Source organism: Labeo rohita, chromosome 15, assembly GCF_022985175.1.
Source record: "Labeo rohita strain BAU-BD-2019 chromosome 15, IGBB_LRoh.1.0, whole genome shotgun sequence".
In the NCBI taxonomy this organism is placed as follows: Eukaryota; Metazoa; Chordata; class Actinopteri; order Cypriniformes; family Cyprinidae; genus Labeo; species Labeo rohita.
Genome location: NC_066883.1, coordinates 29,248,444 through 29,269,941, shown reverse-complemented (window position 1 = coordinate 29,269,941; position 21,498 = coordinate 29,248,444). Strand labels below are relative to the sequence as shown.

At 35.5% G+C, this 21,498-nt stretch overlaps 1 protein-coding gene across 3 annotated transcripts in view; it reads left to right on the top strand.

Moving 5' to 3' along the window:
• The window catches only part of stard13b (StAR-related lipid transfer (START) domain containing 13b), a 114,241-nt gene that overhangs the window by 16,038 nt on the left and 76,705 nt on the right, over nt 1-21,498 (top strand). For 2 of the 3 annotated variants that reach the window (XM_051129643.1, XM_051129644.1), the window contains 2 exons: nt 1,395-1,532; nt 15,551-15,581. In XM_051129643.1, coding sequence (XP_050985600.1) covers nt 1,395-1,532; nt 15,551-15,581 — 169 coding nt within the window. Of the gene's footprint in view, nt 1-1,073; nt 1,206-1,394; nt 1,533-15,550; nt 15,582-21,498 lie in introns of those variants that run through there. The other variant, XM_051129646.1, reaches the window with a different exon arrangement.

The window sequence follows — 21,498 nt, the reverse complement described above, 5'->3', positions numbered from 1 at the left end:
TTTTATCTATCTATCTGTCTATCATTCTGTTGTTTTATCTATCTATCTATCTATCTATCTATCTATCTATCTATCATTCTATCGTTCTTTTGTTTTATCTGTCTATCTATCTATCGTTCTATCGTTCTATCATTCTTTTGTTTTATCTATCGTTCTATCTATCTATCGTTCTATCGTTCTTTCATTTTATCTATGTATCGTTCTATCGTTCTATCATTCTTTCGTTTTATCTATCTGTCTGTCTATCATTTTATCGTTCTTTTGTTTAATCTATCTATCTATTTATCTATCTATCTATCAATCTATCAATCGTTCTATCTATTGTTCTATCGTTCTATCATTCTTTTGTTTTATCTATCTATCTATCTATCTATCTATCTATAATTCTTTCTATCGTTCTGTCATTCTATCTATCGTTTTATCTTGCGTCCTGTCATTGTATTTATGTATCATCTATTGTTTTATTGTTCTATCCATCATTCTATTGTTCTGTCTATCATTCTACACTTTTGTCTACCTTTTATCTATCGTCCTATTATTCTATCCATTGTTCTATCCTTCTGTCTATCCATCAATCTATCAGTTTATCAATCTTAGCGTTCTATTGTTCAATTATTCTATCCATCATTCTATCATTCTATCTATTGTTCTGTCATTCTATCTATCTACCTGTCTATCTATCTATATATCGTTCTATCGTTATATCTATATAACATAATATTTGAACATATTTATGCATAATTGAGTTTAGTTGACATTCATACTTGTCTAGATAACTCGTAAGAATTTAGTCAGAACAGTATGTTGTCCAAAGTAGCTTGATGTTCCAGTGCATGGCGTCTGTTTGTGACACGGGTTAGACAGAATGTGCTGCGTGCTGGCAGAGACTCGACCAGACTGGTCACACTGACACAGAGCTCCATTGTCTTGGGAGTTTGCCATGGGGAACTTTCAATGCTGTTTCAAAAAAACCTCATGCAAACTCGCGACATAACCACCCTGTAGCAAGGGTTCACAGCAAGAGACAAAAGTGCCTTTTGGTTCCTCAAGACAACGATGTCTTGTGCTTGTGGTCTGTTGTTCTGTTTGTATCACTATGTCCATTCGTGATAGCTAGCGGAATGACATGATGGTTTCAGAGCCCTCACGACACCCTTGGTTTTAACAAGAGACGGGATTTACCGTTGCATGTTATTCTAAACAAGGTCATAATTTTTCCCTTAAGTCCTTTCCGGTAGTTTTTGAGCTCTTTAAAATGTTCTGTTGAGTTTGTGTCTGCCTGTTTGTCTCTACTGACTGCTGCTTTTTTCTTCTCATAGTCATCTCCAGAGGTCATCCGTTCCAGACAAAGTGTGTCCCGTCCCACGCTAAAAGCTGTTGTCCTGTTGTTTCAGAGCGGAGCTGCAGGGGTGAACCAGTCCCTCAACTGGAACAACATGGCCAGAAGAACCGACACGAGAGAACGGCACGGCCAAGAGAGACTTCCAGGAGCCACTTCCTCTCTGGGGAGATCACATAGTAAAAAGACAGAGGTGAGCATTCGAACATACTCAGTATTATTTTAGTTTGTGTTGTATTGAATTGTTTAGTTTGTGGTTAGTAGCCGTCAGATTAAAAATATATGATGTATATAATTAATCCCACTACAATTTTATCTGGTTTAGTAACTGCTAAGAAAAGTTGATCAGTCGACCATGTGATCAGTTGCTTAGCTTTGCTTGGCGAAGAGTCTCCTAATGAAATGACCAGGGCAAGGAAAGTTTCTGGGGTTGAGGGTGATGTCCTTGGACTGCGTTTCAAATGGCTTTTCTGCATTAGCAGGACTAAATTAAATAGATTTTCCTTTGCTAATCCAAACAGGATTCCCCCTCTGTCTGGGGAATTGAATTAATGAATTTAGAACGACACCAAAGGAAGCCTTTCAGTGGGCCATTTAAGGCCATCACATCTTGTTTGGATTCCAATCCAGTGTAGCTTAGCTGAACCAGTGGTTTAAAACAGGTTTTATAATTAGGTTTTTAATTGTTGTGTCAATGTAAATGCACCATCCTTTTCCAAAATATACAGAATTATTCAAAAAATTTAATGTTTTTAAAATAAGTCTTTTATACACATCAAAGCTGCATGTATTTGATCAAAATTTCAGTAATATTGTGAAATATTAGTGCAGTTTAAAACAACTGTTTGCATTTTATTATACAGTAGTCAGTATTTGAAGTGGATCAAAACCTTTCATCAAAGTTGTCCTAAAACTAAAACAATACCTATTGTTATCTTAGGACAACTTTGATGAACTTTTTTGATCCCCTTCAAATGTTGACTGCTGTATTTAAGTTGGCTTGAAAAGGCCAACATACTAATCTTCTATGTGTCTTCTGCTGCTTTTCTTCTGTGCCAAAATTTAGTCATTATTTCCTCCTAGAGATTTAAAGCCCAACCATCACCAAACTTGGGTCAGACCTTCATACTGTTCTGAAGTTAGTTGCTATATCTGCTATAAAACCAGACTAACAAAGGTCCTATAGACTTTCATTAAGAGGGGAGTGAAAACTTATAGTGTGTTTAAACTGTCTATTGCTATAGTAAAGCTTAACAACTTCCTACTGATAAAACATCTAAAACACTTGTTGGTTGCTTTGGCTGGTCTCCCAGGCTGGTTTTAAAGTTGTTTTGGAAACTTTTTAGCTGGCCAGTGTAACCTTAGCTGGTCAACCAGTTACTTTCATCTTAAACCTCTTAGAGTTTTAAAGCTACAACCACCAAACGTGGGTCAGACCTTCATACTGTTCTGAAGTTAGTTGCTATATCTTTTCTAACTGATCCGGCTTACAGTTTTCTAAAACCACACTATTAAATCCACCCCAAATCTTATAAAATTTCATTCAGGTGGTGAAAACTTCTGATGTATTTAAGCTGTCTATTGCTATAGTAAAGCTTAACAACTTCCTACTGATAAAACATCTAAAACGCTGGTTGGCTACTTTGGCTGGTCTCCCAGGCTGATTTTAAAGGGGTTTCACTTTTTTAGCCGGTCAGGCTAGTCTTAGCTGGTCAACCAGTTACTTTCATCTTAAACCTCTTAGAGTTTTAAAGCTGCAGCCACCAAACTTGGGTCAGACCTTCGTACTGTTCTGAAGTTAGTTGCTATATCTTTTCTAACTGATCCGGCTTATGGTTTTCTAAAACCAGAATATCAACACCACCAAGAATCCCACTGACTTTCATTGAGGGGGTGAAAACTTATGGTGTATTTAAACTGTCTATTGCTATAGCAAAGCTTAACAACTCCCTACTGATAAAACATCTAAAATGCTGGTTGGCTGCTTTGGCTGGTCTTGCAGACTGGTTTTAAAGTGGTTTTGGCCACTTTTTTAGCTGGTCAGGCTAGTCTTAGCTGGTCAACCAGCCTAAACCAGCTAAGACTAGACAACCAGCTTTGACTGTCTGTCAAACAGTGGTTTTTGTTTTTGCTAAATCAGCTGGGTTTAGTTGGTTTTTAACTTTTTTTTTTGTTGCTGTTTTTGTTTAGATTATTCAAAATCTGCGTATTCTTCTAATCATGTTCAAAACATATTAGCAAAATACTATCCTAATGTATCATCTGTCAGTTTTTTTTATGGACTTTATTGTTTTCAAAACATTTAAACTTTAAAACTAGTTCATGCTTTTAAAACATTTTAAAACTTTTTGGCCTGACTTTTTCAAACCAACTTTAAAGTTTGCCATCAAACTTTACTCATCTAGTTAAAAATGCAATTTATTCCTCTGATAGCGAAGCAGAATTTTCAGCAGTTTTAGTGTCACATGATCCCTCATAAATCAATCACACCTTTGACCGCAGTGTATATGGATAATTTAAAATTAAGCTTAATTAAAAGTCTTGCGTTCGGTTTTGATTGGTCAAGACCTCAGGTTTACTATATAAATGTTGAAGTATGTAGTTTTTCTGTTTAGTTAGGATTTAGTTTCTAGTTGTACATACATTTTAAACATTTGGAGTTTGTTTGTAACCGGACAAGGGATTTTGGGAGAGAATGTGCGTGTCCTGCTGTTTAGAGGAAGCACAGAGAGACCCGACAACTGAGCGATTTACGAGTTCGGGGCTCGTGTGAAAGATACTAAAAGGAATGTTCTATCATTCTGGAAATGACTCTGACATGCAAAGGATGGAAAATAAGACTCTTTACGGATGATCGCCGCAGCTGATTTACAGCCGTCTTAGTCTGTCTTCAGATCGACCGCAATTTATGGTGGACTTTGTGGACTTTTGTCTCAAGCCACCGTGGCCTGCAAAGACAGAGAAAACAAACAATCACCAGCTCTTCCTTTTAGCTCATCATGGATATTTTTCATTTCAAAGGAACGCACTCTCTTGCAAGGTTCCAAAACAATATCCGATGAGCAACGGTGGGTTTAAATGAGCACAATATCTGTGGGAATCCGGTCCTTTTCCGTCCGGCTGGAGAACTGGGCCAGATGTGTTTGTTTAATCTCCGCGTAGCTGAAGCGGTGCTGGTACAATCTGCAGTCTGTGTTTGGGAACCCACTAAAGGCCTCTAGCAGGGATCTGGGAGGTGATGGTGTTTGTTAGAGTGTGTGAGAGTGCAGGAGAGAGAAAGTTGAAGAGGGTAATTGGATTGGAGGGGGTAATAGAATGATTTGGCTTTGTGCACTCTGACAAAATGAAGTCTTGAGGTTCTTGGAGAAGATTAGCAGGTCAAAAGCTCCGGAGGCATGTGGAGGCCTTCGGTCCGCTGGAATGAATGTAGGCCACCCTCATGTAGATGACAAATCCAAACTCCGAAAGCTCCATTGGCATTTTACCAACTGTCTTCTAGCATTAACACAATTTGTGATTCTCACCAAGCCTGTTGTCCTCGTTCACCTCTTGTTGTCGGGAAGAAGGTGTTTCTGCGGTCACACGCATCTGCTGCCTGGTCTTGAAGGTCTCATCTGATCTTAGTTAAAAAGAGACAAACTGTGGGAAAAGAAGAATTGGCTTCCCTTTAATTCATGATTTAGAAGTTAAATTGTGAGGAATAGGAATTTGGTAACACTTTGCCCTCCAAAAGTTTGGAAACGCCCTAGAAAAGTGGGGTTTTGGACAATATTGGCATGAATCCTTTTTAATTTGTGATAATTTTGCACTGATAAGGGACAACACAAACTACAAAAACATCTTTTATTACATAAACAGTTTATACATAGAAAAAACGTAAATTTTCGATTCATCGAAATGTCCACCATTAGCAGCTATTATTGCTCTGCATAATCTGGGCCTAAATTCATTGTATTCTAAACTTAATTGGCAATCAATTGTTGAAGGTATTAAGGTGTGCTGACCCAAAAATCTTTTAAAAACCTGGGCCAAGTTTAAACCAGTAAACCTGCATCACAGCTGGCAAAGGGACATGTCTGACTTTGACATGTATATATTGCCATTATTACGTAATCAAAACGAAAATTATTATTGCTGGTCTTCAATGATAATGTCAAGTTACTTTAATGTGTTTGCACCAAAAAATGATAAGGATTTATGCTGATATTGTCCAAAACCACAGTTTTTCAGGGGTGTTTCCAAACTTTTGAAGGGCAGTGTACATTAAGGCATAATTTGTTAACGTTAGTTAATGTATTAACTAACATGAACGAACAATGACCAATACATTTATTACACTATTTATTAATTAATCTTTGTTAATGTTAGTTAATAACAATACAGTCATTCACTGTTTGTTTATGATAGTTCACAGTACTTTAACTAATGTTAACAAACACAGCTGGTGATTTTAATAATGCGTTAGTAAATGCTGAAATTAACATTAACTAATGTAGTTAACTAATGAACCTTACTGTAAAGTGTTGCCCCGTTTTTTTTACACACACACACGCACACACGCACACACAATAGTTATATGTAAGTATAACTATTAAAAATAATACTAATAATAATAACAGTACTAGCATAACAATAATATATTTTTAAATTATTATTTGAGTTTTAATTATTACAGTACATCAAGTTAGCAAAATGAAAATGTGAAAAGTTGCCTGAAAAAATTATGTTTACAGGGTTTTATTATTTTATTTTATTTTGGTTTTGGTTTATTATATTTTAAATGGTTTCTTTTTTATCTGTTCTGGCATGAGCGTACACTGTGTGTGTGTGTGTGTGTGTGTTTTTTTTCAATTTTTTTTTCAACTTAATTTCAATTCAGTCTGCATCCTTGGTCAAAACTGGAATCAAATTCAAAAGCTACACATATCAGCTGCTTTGAAACCACTGAGTGAATATTTATGTTAACAACAGTGTTACGAGGAAGCTGTACGTCATAAATATGACTCACAAGGATCCGGGCCAGTGTAGCCTATCTATTTATTAGTGCTATAACATCAACCACTGTGAAAGAGGTTGTTTCAGTCAATCACGTCATTACTGCACCGCACTATACAGTTGACGCCGTCATAAAATCTTTAAAGAAAACATACGGCTCAAAATTCTTGTTAACATGAAACCAGCTTTTATTTAAGATGTTATAAGCCCCTGTTTTACTGTAGCTTCCATACTGTACAGACTTGCTCTATCTGCATCATTTTAAGGGGTCATCGGATGCTAACTACACTTTTTCATGTTGTTTGAACATTAATGTGTGTTGGCAGTGTATGTACAAATCTAACCTATAATGATAAAAATCCATGCAATGGTTTTTAATTAATCTGTAAAAATAATATTCCCTTTTTTAAATCGAAGCCGTTCTCAGATGCCTGTCGGTGTGGCCTCACACCAGCAGAGGTCGCTCCCACGATTGACATGAGCGTCTTACCTCAGATCAGCTGTAACAGTCCAACCTCCATGTTTTGATGTCGGAGCAGGGATCCAAGTTAGACAAGAATATCTCCGACTGAGCGATTGAAGTGTTGTGTTGCTGGATGTAATAATGAACCGCTGAGCCGCTGAAGATGCAGTGGATTACGTTTGTTTGTGAAGGGAATGCGACTCCCGATCTACATAAATGCGTCTGTGTTCGCGCAAATCATTCGTGATCCAGCTTCACTTACAGCAGAAGTGAGTATAAGGGTTTTTTTTATGAATCTTTGTGATTGCCTTTCCAAATAATGTGCTAGTTAGCAAGTTTAGCGGGTAAACATGGCTAAATGCAGCTAAAGTAAACAGGCTTGTCACTCCACAGAGAGAAGAGAGGGGCGGGGCGAGCAGAGCTCATTTGCATTTAAAGGAGCAATCCCCTCAGAATAGGATGATTTTTGCAGAGCTCATTTTGACAAGGTAAAAAGGGTGTTGTTTTACACAACCACTGAGAATTTTTAATTCTCTAAAGACTTTTCATTAAGACCCTAAAGAATCATATCAACTTGAGGACAATGGGCATCCGATGACCCCTTTAAAGGCATAGTTCACCCAAAAATAAATAATTTCTGTCATTATTTACTCACTCTCAAATCATTTCAAACCCTAGTGACTTTCTTGCTTCTGTGAAACACAAAAGAGTTTTTTTTTGTCAGTACAATGAAACTCAGCGTGTTTCAAAGTTGTTTTCATTTTTAGATGAACTGTCCCTTTAATTTGCTTAATTACATGTTGGTGTCCCGCTTAGAATTGATAAGCGGTTGATTCATTGTGTGAACTCACAAATGCTTTGGCAAACACTTTCCCACTGCCTCTACCCTATTCCTCACCCTCAACCCATTGTTGTTAAAGCCTGGAGGTGCTGGTGAGCGATGGGAAGCTGAGTCTTCTCCATCCATCTGTGTGGAGGGTCCACGCTGGCTCTCCAACTCCCTGCGGGGTCCTCAGTCGGGGCAGGAGAGGGGAGCTAAGCGGCTCAATAGGATGAAGATAGATTACGGGGCCAAGTGCAACTCAGGAGGCCAGGATTTGTTCTGCTCCAGCAGAGGTTAAGCCTCAGTTTGGGACGTTGGGTGAGGAGCGCCCCTGCAAAGTGTCAAAATACGGCTGGGTTGAGAGGTCAATGCTGTGAGGTTTTGCTCTTTTTCTTTTCCTCTCGATTTTGTGGGATACTTTTAATTTCTTGTGATCTGCTTGAGCTTTTTTTTTTTTTACTGTGAGAACTTTTAAGGTCTGACTTAAAGGGCTATTTCACCTACAAATGGAAGCTCTGTTATCATTTACTTAACCTAATGTCTCTTTTTTGTCTTTAACTGGGTATTTTATACTAGTTACTGGAACATAGTGTAATCCATTTTAAATCCTTTATATTGCATACATTATAATAACAGTATGAACATGCTTTAGACATGTGACCTCACATACGCTCATCGGAAACAAGCATAACATCCTTCTCAAAGATTCCCAAAACATTTGCTCAACAGGGTTTGTAAATACAGCAGTATGTATGTTGTCAGCGTGCAAGTTCACATTTCCTGTGACACAGGAGGCAGAAAAGAGAATGCTTTGTGTAAACACCATGCAATGACCTGCGATTCCCCTGAAAGTTTATCTGCCTGCTGTCATTTAGAGGTTACAGCTCCATTTGTTTAGTTATAAAATGCAATTTGATACCCATCTACCCACTGTTATAAATATACTATGCTATAAATATACCGAAATTAAATATATCAGTGTTATTTTCGTTAACTAAAATTAAAACTATGTAACAAAAAAATAAAAAATAAATAAAATAAAATAAATGTTAACTGAAATAAAAGAAGTTTTTCCCATGCCAAGATAGCTTGTTTAGTTTAACTAGACGTATTAGCATAATTTATTTAATTAACAATTATTAAAAGTGATATAGAAATGTGAAAATAGTAATAAAAATACCAAAACACACCACTAAAATACTAAAACATTAACTAAAATTGAAAATATAAAATAAAACTAATTATAAATATTAATAAAACAAGAATAATATGTCAGTGGTACTAAAATATCATGTTCTGTTTTTTAGCAATATAATCAATATTCTGTTTATTAAAGCCAAGTATGAATCTCATCAAATTAGTGTTTTTAATTTTTTAGTGTGTTTAATGTTTATAGTGTTATAATAACTCAAGGCAGTAACAATGTTTATGTGTTATAATAACTCAAGGCAGTAACAATTTAAATACATTTTATTTGCAAACTTATGTTCAGCTATTCTTTTTCATAGTTAACTTTAACTATTTTTTGATTTTTCAGTTTATCAGTCATCAAAGCTCGGTAAATATTGGTCAGACATTTACTTTAAAGGAGAAGTCCAAAGTTCCAAAACAAAGATTCAGATATAATGTACTCACCCCCTTGTCATCCAAGATGTTCATGTCTTTCTTCAGTCGTAAGTAAATAATATTTTTGAGGAAAACATTTCAGCATTTTTCTCCATATAACGGACTGACATGGTGCCCCGATTTTGAACTTCCAAAATGCAGTTTAAATGCGGCTTCAAATGATCCTAAATGCGGTTGTAAATGATCCCAGCCGAGAAAGAAGGGTCTTATCTAGCGTAACGATCAGTTATTTTAATAAAAATAATACAATTTATATAATTTTTAATGCCAAACGCTCGTCTGGTCTTACTTGTCATATCACAATTACTCTGTCATATTGCATCATATTTCGATTGAGACATTGCCTCCTCTCACGTGAATTTTGAATAGTCGTCAATGGAGAATAATGCTTTTGCCCACAGATGTTGTAGATGCAACATCTACCGGGGCTAACTGGGAAAACCTTGACCCATTGGGCACGATGCCTATCTTTTTGCACTTCCTGTTGTCCAGACTGTTGTGTGTGGAACCTCTACATGAAATGGACACACATTTACCCACGTACACACTGTACGCAGTGATGCATGGACCTTTCACCACCACTAGCCTTGAGAGGCATTCTGGCAACGAGCCTAGTAGCTAAACAGCTCTCAAAGCGGGTTTTAACATATACAGCACTTTCAGAAGCACCAACATGAGGTGCTTATTCAGCTTCCCCGTGTTTCCTTTAAAAGCAGGACTAATTCAGGAATAGGGTTGATCCTACATTATCCTTCTCTTTTAAGTCATCTTTCATTTCCTCAATTACTCAACCCTGCATTTTTGTTTCCTTTTCGTAAAACAGGCACATGCTTGTGCAGGGCTGATATACCCTCCGTTTATACATTTACTGCATGCACAGACAACACATTGAACATGGGATACATCAGATAAGTCACAGTTCCTCCTTTTTACCTCCTTGAGTGTGCATTTCACCGAGACTGTTTCTGTCATAACATAACCAAGACCCTGCGTCAGGCTAGCTGGACTTCTTTGACGTTCCCTAAATGTCAACTTCAAAAAATACCACCAACTCAGCCGCCCATCTCAGCTTGCAAGATGGATGGTCCGTGGCCTGATAGCCCAAACAGACCTTCCGTCAGAACACCAGCAAACAAGTAAAACAACAGACACGTTTGGGAAAAAAATCCTGAATGTGGTGGAACTAGATGGAACATATTCCAACGAATTGAGCAAGGCTAAAGAAGGGAGCTAAATATAGAAAAGTTGTCCTGCTGCAGGGGGTTCCATGGAATGCGAGATGGATGAGGCTTTGCTCTCGGGACCACATCTGGCCCGCCCGAGCCCTCTGGGGTCACTTTGAAGTGGATGCCGAAGGGCTTTTTTTGTACTTTACAGCACATACTTTCTCTCTTATCCCTCTATTTTTTTATCTTTCGCTTTGTCTTATATTCTCCATCATTTTACACGCCTACATTTTTCTGGCTTCTTTTTTCTTGTTTTTTTTTTCACTGCCTAAATAAGGATATTGTGAGCACGTTGTAAAGCATTTTAGTTTGCATGACAATGTGATTCTATTTACTTTCTTTATAAAGTTCGAGGCCCAGAAAGGTAGTAAGGACACTGTTAAAATAGTCGTAGACATCAGTGGTTCAACCATCATTTTATGAAGCTACAAGAATACTTTTGTGTCCAACTCCAAATCCACCCAGTGGTATTTGTTTAATCTTGTGGTATAAGTATTATTCCTTTTTTCAAATCAGGCCATTCTCAGCATCTTGTCTATGTGACGTCACACTGACCACAGCTGCCCCCATGATAGTTGACACACTCGTCTTATCTTAGACCCGCCCTGAGTGAGCTGTAATAGTCCGACCGCCATTGTTTCGACTCCGGTACAGGGGGGCAGACAAGAATGTCTCAGATGGAGCATTGAGGTGTCCTGATGTTAGATGTAATAATGAACATACGTAAATCTATGTATGATCTACATAAACGCGTCTATATTTGTGCAGATCATTTGTGATTCAGCTTCACCTACAGCAGAAGTGAACATAAGGGTTTTATGCATCATTGCAAATCGCCTTTCCTAATAATGTGCTAGATAGCAAGTTTAACGGCTAAATGCGGCTAAAGTAAACAGAACGGCTCATCAGCCCACAGAAGAGAGGGGCGGGGTGAGCAGAGCTCATTAACATTTAAAGGCAAATGCAACAAAACAGCTCGCTCTGAAAAGGGCTGATTTTGACAAGGTAAAAAGGATGTTTTTTACACTGCCCCTGAGAAAATTAAACCAAAGTATGTTGTAGACTTCTCATTAAGACCCTAATGAATCATATCAACTTGTGGAAATTGGGTGTCCAATGACCCCTTTAATATGCTGTTTCTCTTTGAAATAACTTCCCATTTGGTACTGAAATGGTTTACACCATTGCATGTTGGCCTTAAAGGAACACTCCACTTTTTTGGAAAATAGGCTCATTGTCCAATTCCCCTAGAGTTAAACAGTTGAGTTTTACCGTTTTCGAATCCATTCAGACGATCTCCGGGTCTGGCGGTAGCACTTTTAGCATAGCTTAGCATAGATCATTGAATCTAAATAGACCGATAGCATCTCGCTCAAAAATGACCATGATGATATTTTTCCTATTTAAAACTTGACTCTTCTGTAGTTACATTGTGTACTAAGACTGACGGAAAATGAAAAGTTGCGATTTTCTAGGAACTATACTCTCATTCAGGCGTAATAATCAAGGAACTTTGCTGCCATACCATGGGTGCAGCAGGCGCAATGATATTACGCAGCGACTGAAAGTTACCGGCACTAAGTTTGCGTAGATGCAGCGTTGCACCCATGGTACGGCAGCAAAGTTCCTTGATTATTACGCCAGAATGAGAGTATAGTTCCTAGCCATATCAACCTAGAAAATCGCAACTTTTCATTTTTCGTCCGTCTTGTACACAATGTAACTATAGAAGAGTCAAGTTTTAAATAGGATAAATATGTAAACTCTTTGGTCATTTTTGAGAGAGATGCTAACGGTCTAATCAGATTCAATGATCTATGCTAAGTTATGCTAAAAGTGCTACCGCCAGACCCGTAGATCGGCTGAATGGATTCGAAAACTGTAAAACTCAACTGTTTAACTCTAGGGGAGTTGGAAAATGAGCCTATTTTCAAAACAAGTGGAGTGTTCCTTTAAATGAGTCAGTTTAGGCCAGTCAGCACAGGTTTTACACAGAACATGTGTGTAAAATCAAACATGTATTTGAGAAGTGCAGAGAATATTATGATAGACGTTAGTCATGCATGCCAAATAAAACCGCTAAAAATGAATTGTAGGGGAATCCCAGACATACAAAAATACGTCCTGAACTTCAGGGGCTGTTATATAGTGTGATCCAAAATCTCCAGCAGCTCATAATTCAGAATCAGCTCAAATGATGTTTGTTTGAACAGCGACCTTTATGTATCGGTACCCTTGCGTCTGGAAATTACGGCATCTGTTTTTCTTTTCTTGCCTTAGGATCTCGTATCTCGTTGCTAGCCAATGCAGTGTAACTTGTGCTGTTAGTTTTCCTTGGTTTCCCCTCAGGCATTATTATTTTACATCTGTCTATCTATCCATTATTTCTGACTGAGAAATGATTATACTTGTAATCCTGTCAGCCCTCATCATTCACACACAGGAATCCTACAATTTCCAAGAAAATGACAGGTATCCCAGGAAGACGCTCATTAGTATATAGACCACGTGTCAAAACAAAATCGCCCTTCGTGCATTATTCTGTATATTTGTGTCTTGATACATTTTCTTGCATTTGATACTCACACTTTTTTTCTTAAAGATCTTGGCTTTGTATTTCTCAATTATTGTGCTGTCTGGTTGATTGACGGATGTGTGGATATATAAGCGTTGTACTTTTTCGTCCAGTTCTGTTTTTGTAAGAAGGCTCTTCCTAAAGCTAGTCATCAGTCACTGACGCTTAATTACATGTCATGTAACCGTCATTCGTGTCAGTGTCAATTACCACTTTGAAACACAGCAGGACTCCTGAATTCATAGTAATCCTTTGCAAACTTGTTTTGAAAGGCGACATTCCAGTAAGGGTCCCGCTAGTCCTGTCAAAAATAACATGTAATATACATACCTAGAAATGGTCTCGCTTTACAGTTTTCATGGACTGTTTAAACTGTTTTATGAGGGTGACACCCTTAGTTGTACTTGCGTTTGAACGCCATAACTCTTTGAGATGTGCGGTGAAAATTCTACCCCTCGTTGCAAAATCTCACAGCCTATAAGCAACCATGACATCATCCATCATTTCCCCTCTTTCCGCTGTGTTTTTCAGACTCAGATCTCATTAAATGAAGGTAGAGGGCCTCAGTGTACATTTACAGCTGAGGGAATACTCAAACAACGATCAACAGGCGCTTCAAACAGCTTTAACACTCTTAATGTTTTGAATTACACTGAAATTACTTGTGTTTTGTTGGTTGCTGTGATTCAAGACAACGCATCTGCTTCCCTTCAATGTAAAAGGCTCCTAACCCTTTGAGACCCAACAAAACATCATATTTTACATCATTGTTGTGTTTAGTAGACATCTGCTGCCTCTGCTACTGAAATTAGCCATGCATCTGGGTCTACTCACTCAGACAAGGCGGGAAAAAAGTTAGTGAGCAATTTTGGATCAGTCTTAAGAGTTTGTCATTACCGGATTGAGTCACAGAGTTTTCAGCTCTATACATTTTGTGGACATTGTGGGCACTCATATACTCTCTCTCACTCTCTCTATATGTATATTAGAATGATTTCTGAAGGATCATGTGACACTGAAGACTGGAGATGATGCTGAAAATTCAGCTTTGATCACAGGAATAAATTCTATTTTAAACAGTGTTGGGGTTAACACATTACAATGCAGGTTACGTAATATAATAAAAAATACTTTTTCCAAGTAACTAGTAAAGTAACGCATTACTTTTCAATTTCTAAGAAAATATCTGAGTTACTTTTTTCAAATAAGTAACGCCAGTTACATTTCCCCCCATTTATTGATTAAAAGCTCTCCTGTCCCCATGTTGAGAGAAATCGGGAGTAAGATGTTAGTTCTAGAATAAATGTGAACATGCATTAATTCATCTCACTCACAAAAAACACATTCAGTATTCCTCAAAATGAATAAAAACAGTGAAATTCAACTCAGAATATGACGCAAACCTGCAATAATTAAATGTTAAATAATACGAATATCCTTTATGCATTTAATACCATTTTATTAACCGATGTCTTTTCTGCCAACCTTCAATGATCCAATTTAACCATACTAATAAGGAAAAAATTACTCAAGATAATCTAACATTTGTTTTCCCTTTTTTATTGCTGAAGAGTTGATATTTTTCTTCTGTGGTCTACTGTACAGATGTGAATGTACTTTTCTCAAAGCCTGAGGCTTTTGGTTTGAAAAGGCTTTTACATTTGCCAAAAATAGAACTTTTTATATTAAAAACAAACAAGCAAGCCCTGCCCAGATTTAGAAAGTAACGCAAAAGTAAAGTAACGCATTACTTTCCATAAAAAGTAACTAAGTATCATAATTAGTTACTTTTTTTGGGAGTAACTCAGTATTGTAATGCATTACTTTTAAACTTAACTTTCCCCAACACCGATTTTAAAGTATATTAAAATAGAAAAACACTATTTTAAATTGCAATAATATTTTACAATATTTCTGTTTTTCCTGTATTTTTCTAAAAAAAAAAAAAAACAGATTTGATGAGCAGAAAAGACTTTACAAAAACATTAAAAATCTTACTGATCCCAAACTTTTGAATGGCAGTGTAGATTTATGTATAAATCTATAAAAAAAAATTTAAGTGCCATGCTTAAATGCTAAATTAAGTGCTTAATCGCTTAAACAGCTTGTTGAATCAAACAGTGACTTGCTTAGGTTGTAGGAGGAAACACTGCATTTGTGTAAAATGCACATGATACCTAAGCGTAGTAGCAGAAAGGTGAAAACTCATGGATTACAGCTGGAATGTTGAACGTGACCCCTCTCTAAACAAGTAGCACTTTCTCTTTTGGCTGGGGCCGGGCACTGTAAATCATAGTGACCCAGGTCAGCGTAGCGTTCAGCAGATCCGTGGGAGGAAATTCAATGGTCAGGTGTTGATTTTATCCACTGTGGGAGAGAAGCAATACTACAGATCATTTGTTTTGATGCTTCTTGAGACTGTTTTATGTGATATGGTTACCTCTAAACTGTTAACTCAACCTTGATGTTTGCTTTTTTAACAGATTTCATGTTTTGTTTTCAGATGTCTATCAAGAAGAGGCATGGAGGTGCAGGTGAGTTCTCATTTTCCTTTATATATCAAAATGTGCTGATGATGTTTATTTTTTTGGTGAGTTTATCAGACTGGGTAAATGCGTTTGATGTTTGAGGTGTAAAATAAGCTCTTTGAATGCAATTTCTGAGAGATGTAGGCCTATATAAACATACAGATTAAGATATTATGTCTTATGTCTTTGCTGTAATCACTTAAGAGATGTTCACTAATTTGACTGGCTCATTGTGGAGCCCTGTAATGCTTTAACAGGGTGTATCTGGTTTTTAGTGAGAGGTTGTCTGAATTGCTTCTTACTGTAATTAAATGACTGGAGTGTGCAATCGAGAGACAGCTCAAACATGTTAGTCCTCTCTGCTAGAATTGCGCCCGGAGCTTGTACCCCGCTTTACCCAGAGCGTGACTAATTCAAGGATGAAACAAGATTCTTGTTTTGTTATTCTGGATTGGAATGGGCTTCCCTTTAATCTTGACTGATGTCGCAGTTTGAAATCTCAGAATCTCACATTTCTAATAGATTCCCTGGCAGTGTTTTGCTGTGTGAGCTTGCTTACTGTATTTACAAGTTAAATAAGCTTTTTACAAGTTAAACTAAATACAAATGAAACGTTTGTGAACTTTTTTGGGGGGGAATTTACAGGATAGTAGGAAGAGAAACATGGGAAATGGCATCAATGCAAGCTAGGAAAGAAAGAAAGAAAGAAAGATGGAAAGAAAGCAAGAAAAATATGAAAGGAAGAAAAAGAAGAAAGGTTGAAAGAAAGAAGGATTTAAAGAATGGAAAGACGGATGGAAAGAAAGCTAGAGAAATATGGAAGGAAGGATGGATGGAAGGAAGGAAAGAAAGAAATAAAGGCTAAGGAAAGAAAGAAAGAATGAAAGAAAAAAGAAATAAAGAATGAAAAAAAGAAGGGATGGAAAGAAAGCAAGAATGGAACAAAGGAAGGCAAGTAATGTTTACAACGGAAAAAAGAAAGAAAGACAGAAAGGAATAAAAGGAAAGCAAGAGAAATATGACAGAAAGAAAGAAAGGTTGAATGGAAGGATAGAAAGAAAGGAATGGAAAGAAGGATGGATGGAAGGAAAGAAATATAGACGAAAGAAAGAGAATGAAAGCAAGAGAAGTGTGAAAGGAAAAAAGAAAGGTTGAATAGAAGGATGTAAAGAAAGGAATGGAAAGGAGGTGAAGAATACAAAGAAGGATAGATGGAAGGATGGAAGCAAAGAAATAGGCAAAAGAAAGAAAATGAAAAGAAATATGAAGAAAACATGAGAAATATGAAAGGAAGAAATAAAGAAAAAAGGATGAATGAATAGATGGAAAGAAGGATGGATGGAAGGAAAGAAATATGGGCGAAAGAAAGAAAAATGAAAAGAAAGATAGAAAAAAGCAAGAGAAATATGAAAGAAAGAGAATGAATGAATAGATGGAAAGAAGGCTGTAATGAATGAATGAATGAATGAATGAATGAATGAATGAAAATGGAAATATGTATGGATGGAAAGAAAAAGAAATATGGAAGGATGGACAAAAGGATGAAAAGAAAAAAAGAAAAAAGGAAGAAGAAAGAAAGGAATGAAAAGAAGGATTTAAAGAAAGCAAGAGAAATATGGAAGTATGGACCGAAGGAAGGAAGAAAATAAATATAGACGAAAGAAAGAAAGATGGAAAGCAAGAGAAATATGAAAGGAAGAAAGAAAGAAAGTGTGAATGGAAGGATGGAAAGAAAGCAAGAGATATATAGAATGATGGACGAAAGAAAGAAAGACGGAAAGCAAGAGAAATATAGAAGGATGGATGGAAGGACGGAAGAAAAGAAAGAAAGATGAAAAGCAAGAGAAAAATGGAAGTATGAAGGAAGGATGGAAGGAAAGAAACAGACAGAAAGGGATGGAAAGAAGGATAGAAAAATGCAAGAGAAATATGGAAGAATGGATGGAAGGAAGGAAGGAAATATAGAAGGAAGAAAGGAAATTTGGAAGGAAGTGAAGAAAATATGCATAAGTAAGGAAGGAAAGAAATACAGAAAGAAACAAGAATGTACAGAAAGATGAAAGAAAGACAGAAAGAAATGCGAAAGAAAAAGAACAATGGGATGAAGGTAATACAAAGGAAGGAAAAAAAGAACAGAAAAAGGGAATGTAAAAAAATAGAAAGAAAGAAAAGAGAAATATGGAAGCAATGGGAAAACAAGTAAATACATAAACAAGGGGGAAAAAGAAAGATGGAATGAAGAAAGGAAGGAAAGAAAGAAATACCAGAAGAAATAAAGGAAAAACAAAGAAAATTAGCTTCTAATTTGTTTTCTCCACATGATAAAACATCTGTTACTCTTTCTTTTCTCAGTCCATTCTCTTGTTTTCTCTCTCTGGGTCTCATTCCGAATGGCTGGTACGGCATGAGTGTGACAGACACAGACAGGTGCTCTTCTGTTTGTGTCTGGAGAATGTGGGGGACGACGTAGACCCTCGTTTATAGCTCTATTTCTGTGTCCTGGCTTGCTGTGGGATCCAGTTAAAATTAGGAGGGCGTACCAGACCATTGTTACTGTTAGGCTGAGAAGCAAAATTTGACTTAACTGAATGTGCCCATTGGCAAATAAAATAAAATAAAATAAAATAAAATAAAATAAAATAAAATAAAATAAAATAAAATAAAATAAAATAAAATAAAATAAAATAAAATAAAATAAAATAAAATAAAATAAAATAAAATAAAATAAATGTAAAAAAAAAAAAAGCACAATTAAATCAAATAATTAAAAAATGTTTTTTATTTTTAATATATAGATTTTTTTAATTAATTTATTTTACCCTTTTTTTTTATCTTTCAGCTTTATTGTAAATGGAACTGTCCACTCTGTCACCGTCACTTTTATTTAGTCTAACATCTAACCATGTGCCTTCGATTGGATAACCATGCTAATAGTAATAACAATGATGATGCTATAAAAGAAAAGCGCAGAGTTAAGGGCACATGTGGTGTAGTATTTCCCCTCTCGTATTTTACTGCAGGGACGTAGAGACTGCATGATGTCACCGGGCTGCAGAGCCAGATGGCCGACCGGCTCCATAATGTACTACACACCTCGTTAGAGTGACAGTCTCCAGAAAGACTCTGTCCAGACCTCGCTTACAGCCGCTGGAGCATTTAATGATGACTTCTAAAATTAAAACATGCTATTTCATTCAGGTCACTGTAAATGCTGGTATTTAGAGCTCTGCCGTGCATTTGGATTAGGGTTATGGATCATGCCGTAGAGCAATGAACAACAGTAGGTTTTGGTGGCTATAAAATTCCATTCAGTGAATGTTTGCAATGCTGTCAATTAGCATTTGATTTGGTTAATGCAATGCAAACCAAAGTGGCATTAATAGCTTTAGATGAGCTACATAGATAATGAGGGGCACTGGGAAGAAGACGATAAAAACGGAGGTTGCTAGGTCACTGTTTGGGTGTCCTGCTCACATGAAGCAGACCACCATGTGAGCCACCTGTTCCACTATTTTCAAGTTTATTAACTAGGAGCCAGACTTAAATTCTCTAGCTAGTATTTAGAAAAATGCCTGTTATTTACTTTATTTTTTCTTTTACCTTTTTGTATTATACTAAAATATTGTATATTTTATTGTACATAAAATACGTTTTTAATTTTAGTTTTACGTTTATTGTAACTCCTTCAGAGCGTTTAAGCTCCACCCATCTCATCACAGACCTTCAGCCAGTTCTGACTCAGTTTTTATACACTGTCTAAATGAGTAGACTTGTTATTTTACTATAATTTAAACTGTTATAGTTTTTGCTAATACTTTGAATTAAGTTTTAGTCATTTTTTTGTTTGTTTTTTTACTGTAATTTTTACTGTAATCTATCTATCTATCTATCTATCTATCTATCTATCTATCTATCTATCTATCTATCTATCTATCTATCTGTCTGTCTATCTATCTATCTATCTATCTTATATATATGGCAACTAGATATTGTGGTGTAATCGATTTTAGATAAATAGTTTGTATTGTCTATTGTATAATTTCGTAGATTTTTTAAAATAAGTATTTGTAATATTTTTATTTGTATATAATATTTTATAAAATATTTGTAATTACTTAAACTGCGGATCGATTTTTTTTATTTATTTTTTTTTCACTTCAGTTTTTGTAATTTTTTGTGCTTTTTATTGTTAATATTTGTTGTTTTATAAAAAATTCTAAATTACTAACATGAAATTGACAATATGTATATATTATTATATATTAATTGTAAATTATATATATAATTCATATTAATTATTACATAATATTAGTAATTAATTATAATTCATATATATTATCTAATATATATATATATATATATATATATATATATACATATAGTGTTTTTTAATAACAGTTTTTTTATTTGTACATATACTTTGTATTATATATTTTAATAACTATCTGAAACAAATGTGTAAATATATAAATAATTATATGTATATATATATATACACACAAACACAGGTATTTTTGTTTATTGTTTTTAGGATTATTGCAGTGTAATCTATTTTAGATAAATAGATTATATTATATATTGTATAATTTTGCTTTTTAATATATATATATATATATATATAAATGTGACAATATAAATATTTGTAATATAATATTTTAATAATGTATTATAATACAATATGTAATATTTTGTAATATTTTTTTAAATGGTTGTAATTACTTAATTTACATGAAAATGAGAAATGCTGCTTTGGCAACTAGCTATATAAATATATAAGTATCTATATATCTATTATACACACACAGGTTATCACAGGTTATTTATTGTATAATTTTTTTTTTGGTAAATATCTTTAATATTTTTTTATTATTTTAAATATTTTTTATATTTTAAAATGTTTTATATTTTTAATATTGTATAAATAAATAAATAATTACATTTATTTATTTATTTACTTATTTATTTCCTTCCTTCCTTCTGTGGAATGCAAAAGTTATTTTGAAGGATGTTTCAACTCCAAAACAACATTGAATACGTTCAGTAAAATCTTAATTTTAGAAGTAATTAAAAAAAAAAAGTTTATTTTTTCAAAATGCCTTAATTTAAGTTACACAGAAAATCAAATGTTTGTCATTTTCATTTTTGTGGGTGAACTGTGAACTTCCAGCTAAAAAGGGATAGTTTACTTTGCTCAACATTGAATATAATATCATCATTTACTCGCTCTCAAGTTGTTCCAAACCTGTATGAATTATTTTCTTCTGTGAAGGATGTAAGTAATCAAACAGTTGCTGGTAGCCATTAACTTATGTGTATGGAAGAAAAAACATACCATGGAAGTCAGTGGATACCAGCAACTGCTTGATTGCCAGATTGAAACTTTTCATTTCAAGCAAGGCTTTAGGTTTTGTCTGTTTTGGCAAACTTCGACAAAAATATTTTATGTCTATTTTTAAAACAATCTTTACTTTTTTACTTATATGAAGGTGTAGTAAAACAGTTTCCGAATGCGTTTGGACCCAAGAATTACAACTTTGAGGCCACATAACCAAGTTCCTGTCTATAATGGTCACTCTGACCCACCCACCGGCCCCGCAGGGTCCTATAAACAGAAGTATCCCTGCGCCTCGTAAAGGCCATTAGCTCTGATGCAGACCAGCGCCAGACCCCTGTGAAGAACTCAAACTCGGTTCACTTTTTGGATTCCCTAAATTGCACATCCTCCCGAGCACAAAGCCCTCCTCCTTTGAATGGTTTGATAGCTACACTCAAAGAAACTGTTTTTATCCATGTCTAGACATGGCAGTTATCGATTGAGAGGCCCGTCTTATGAGCAGATGTGAATTAATAATCCATGTCTTATGCTGTATGAGGATCACCAGAGATGACATGACTTATACAGCAGATTCCACACTTCTCATGT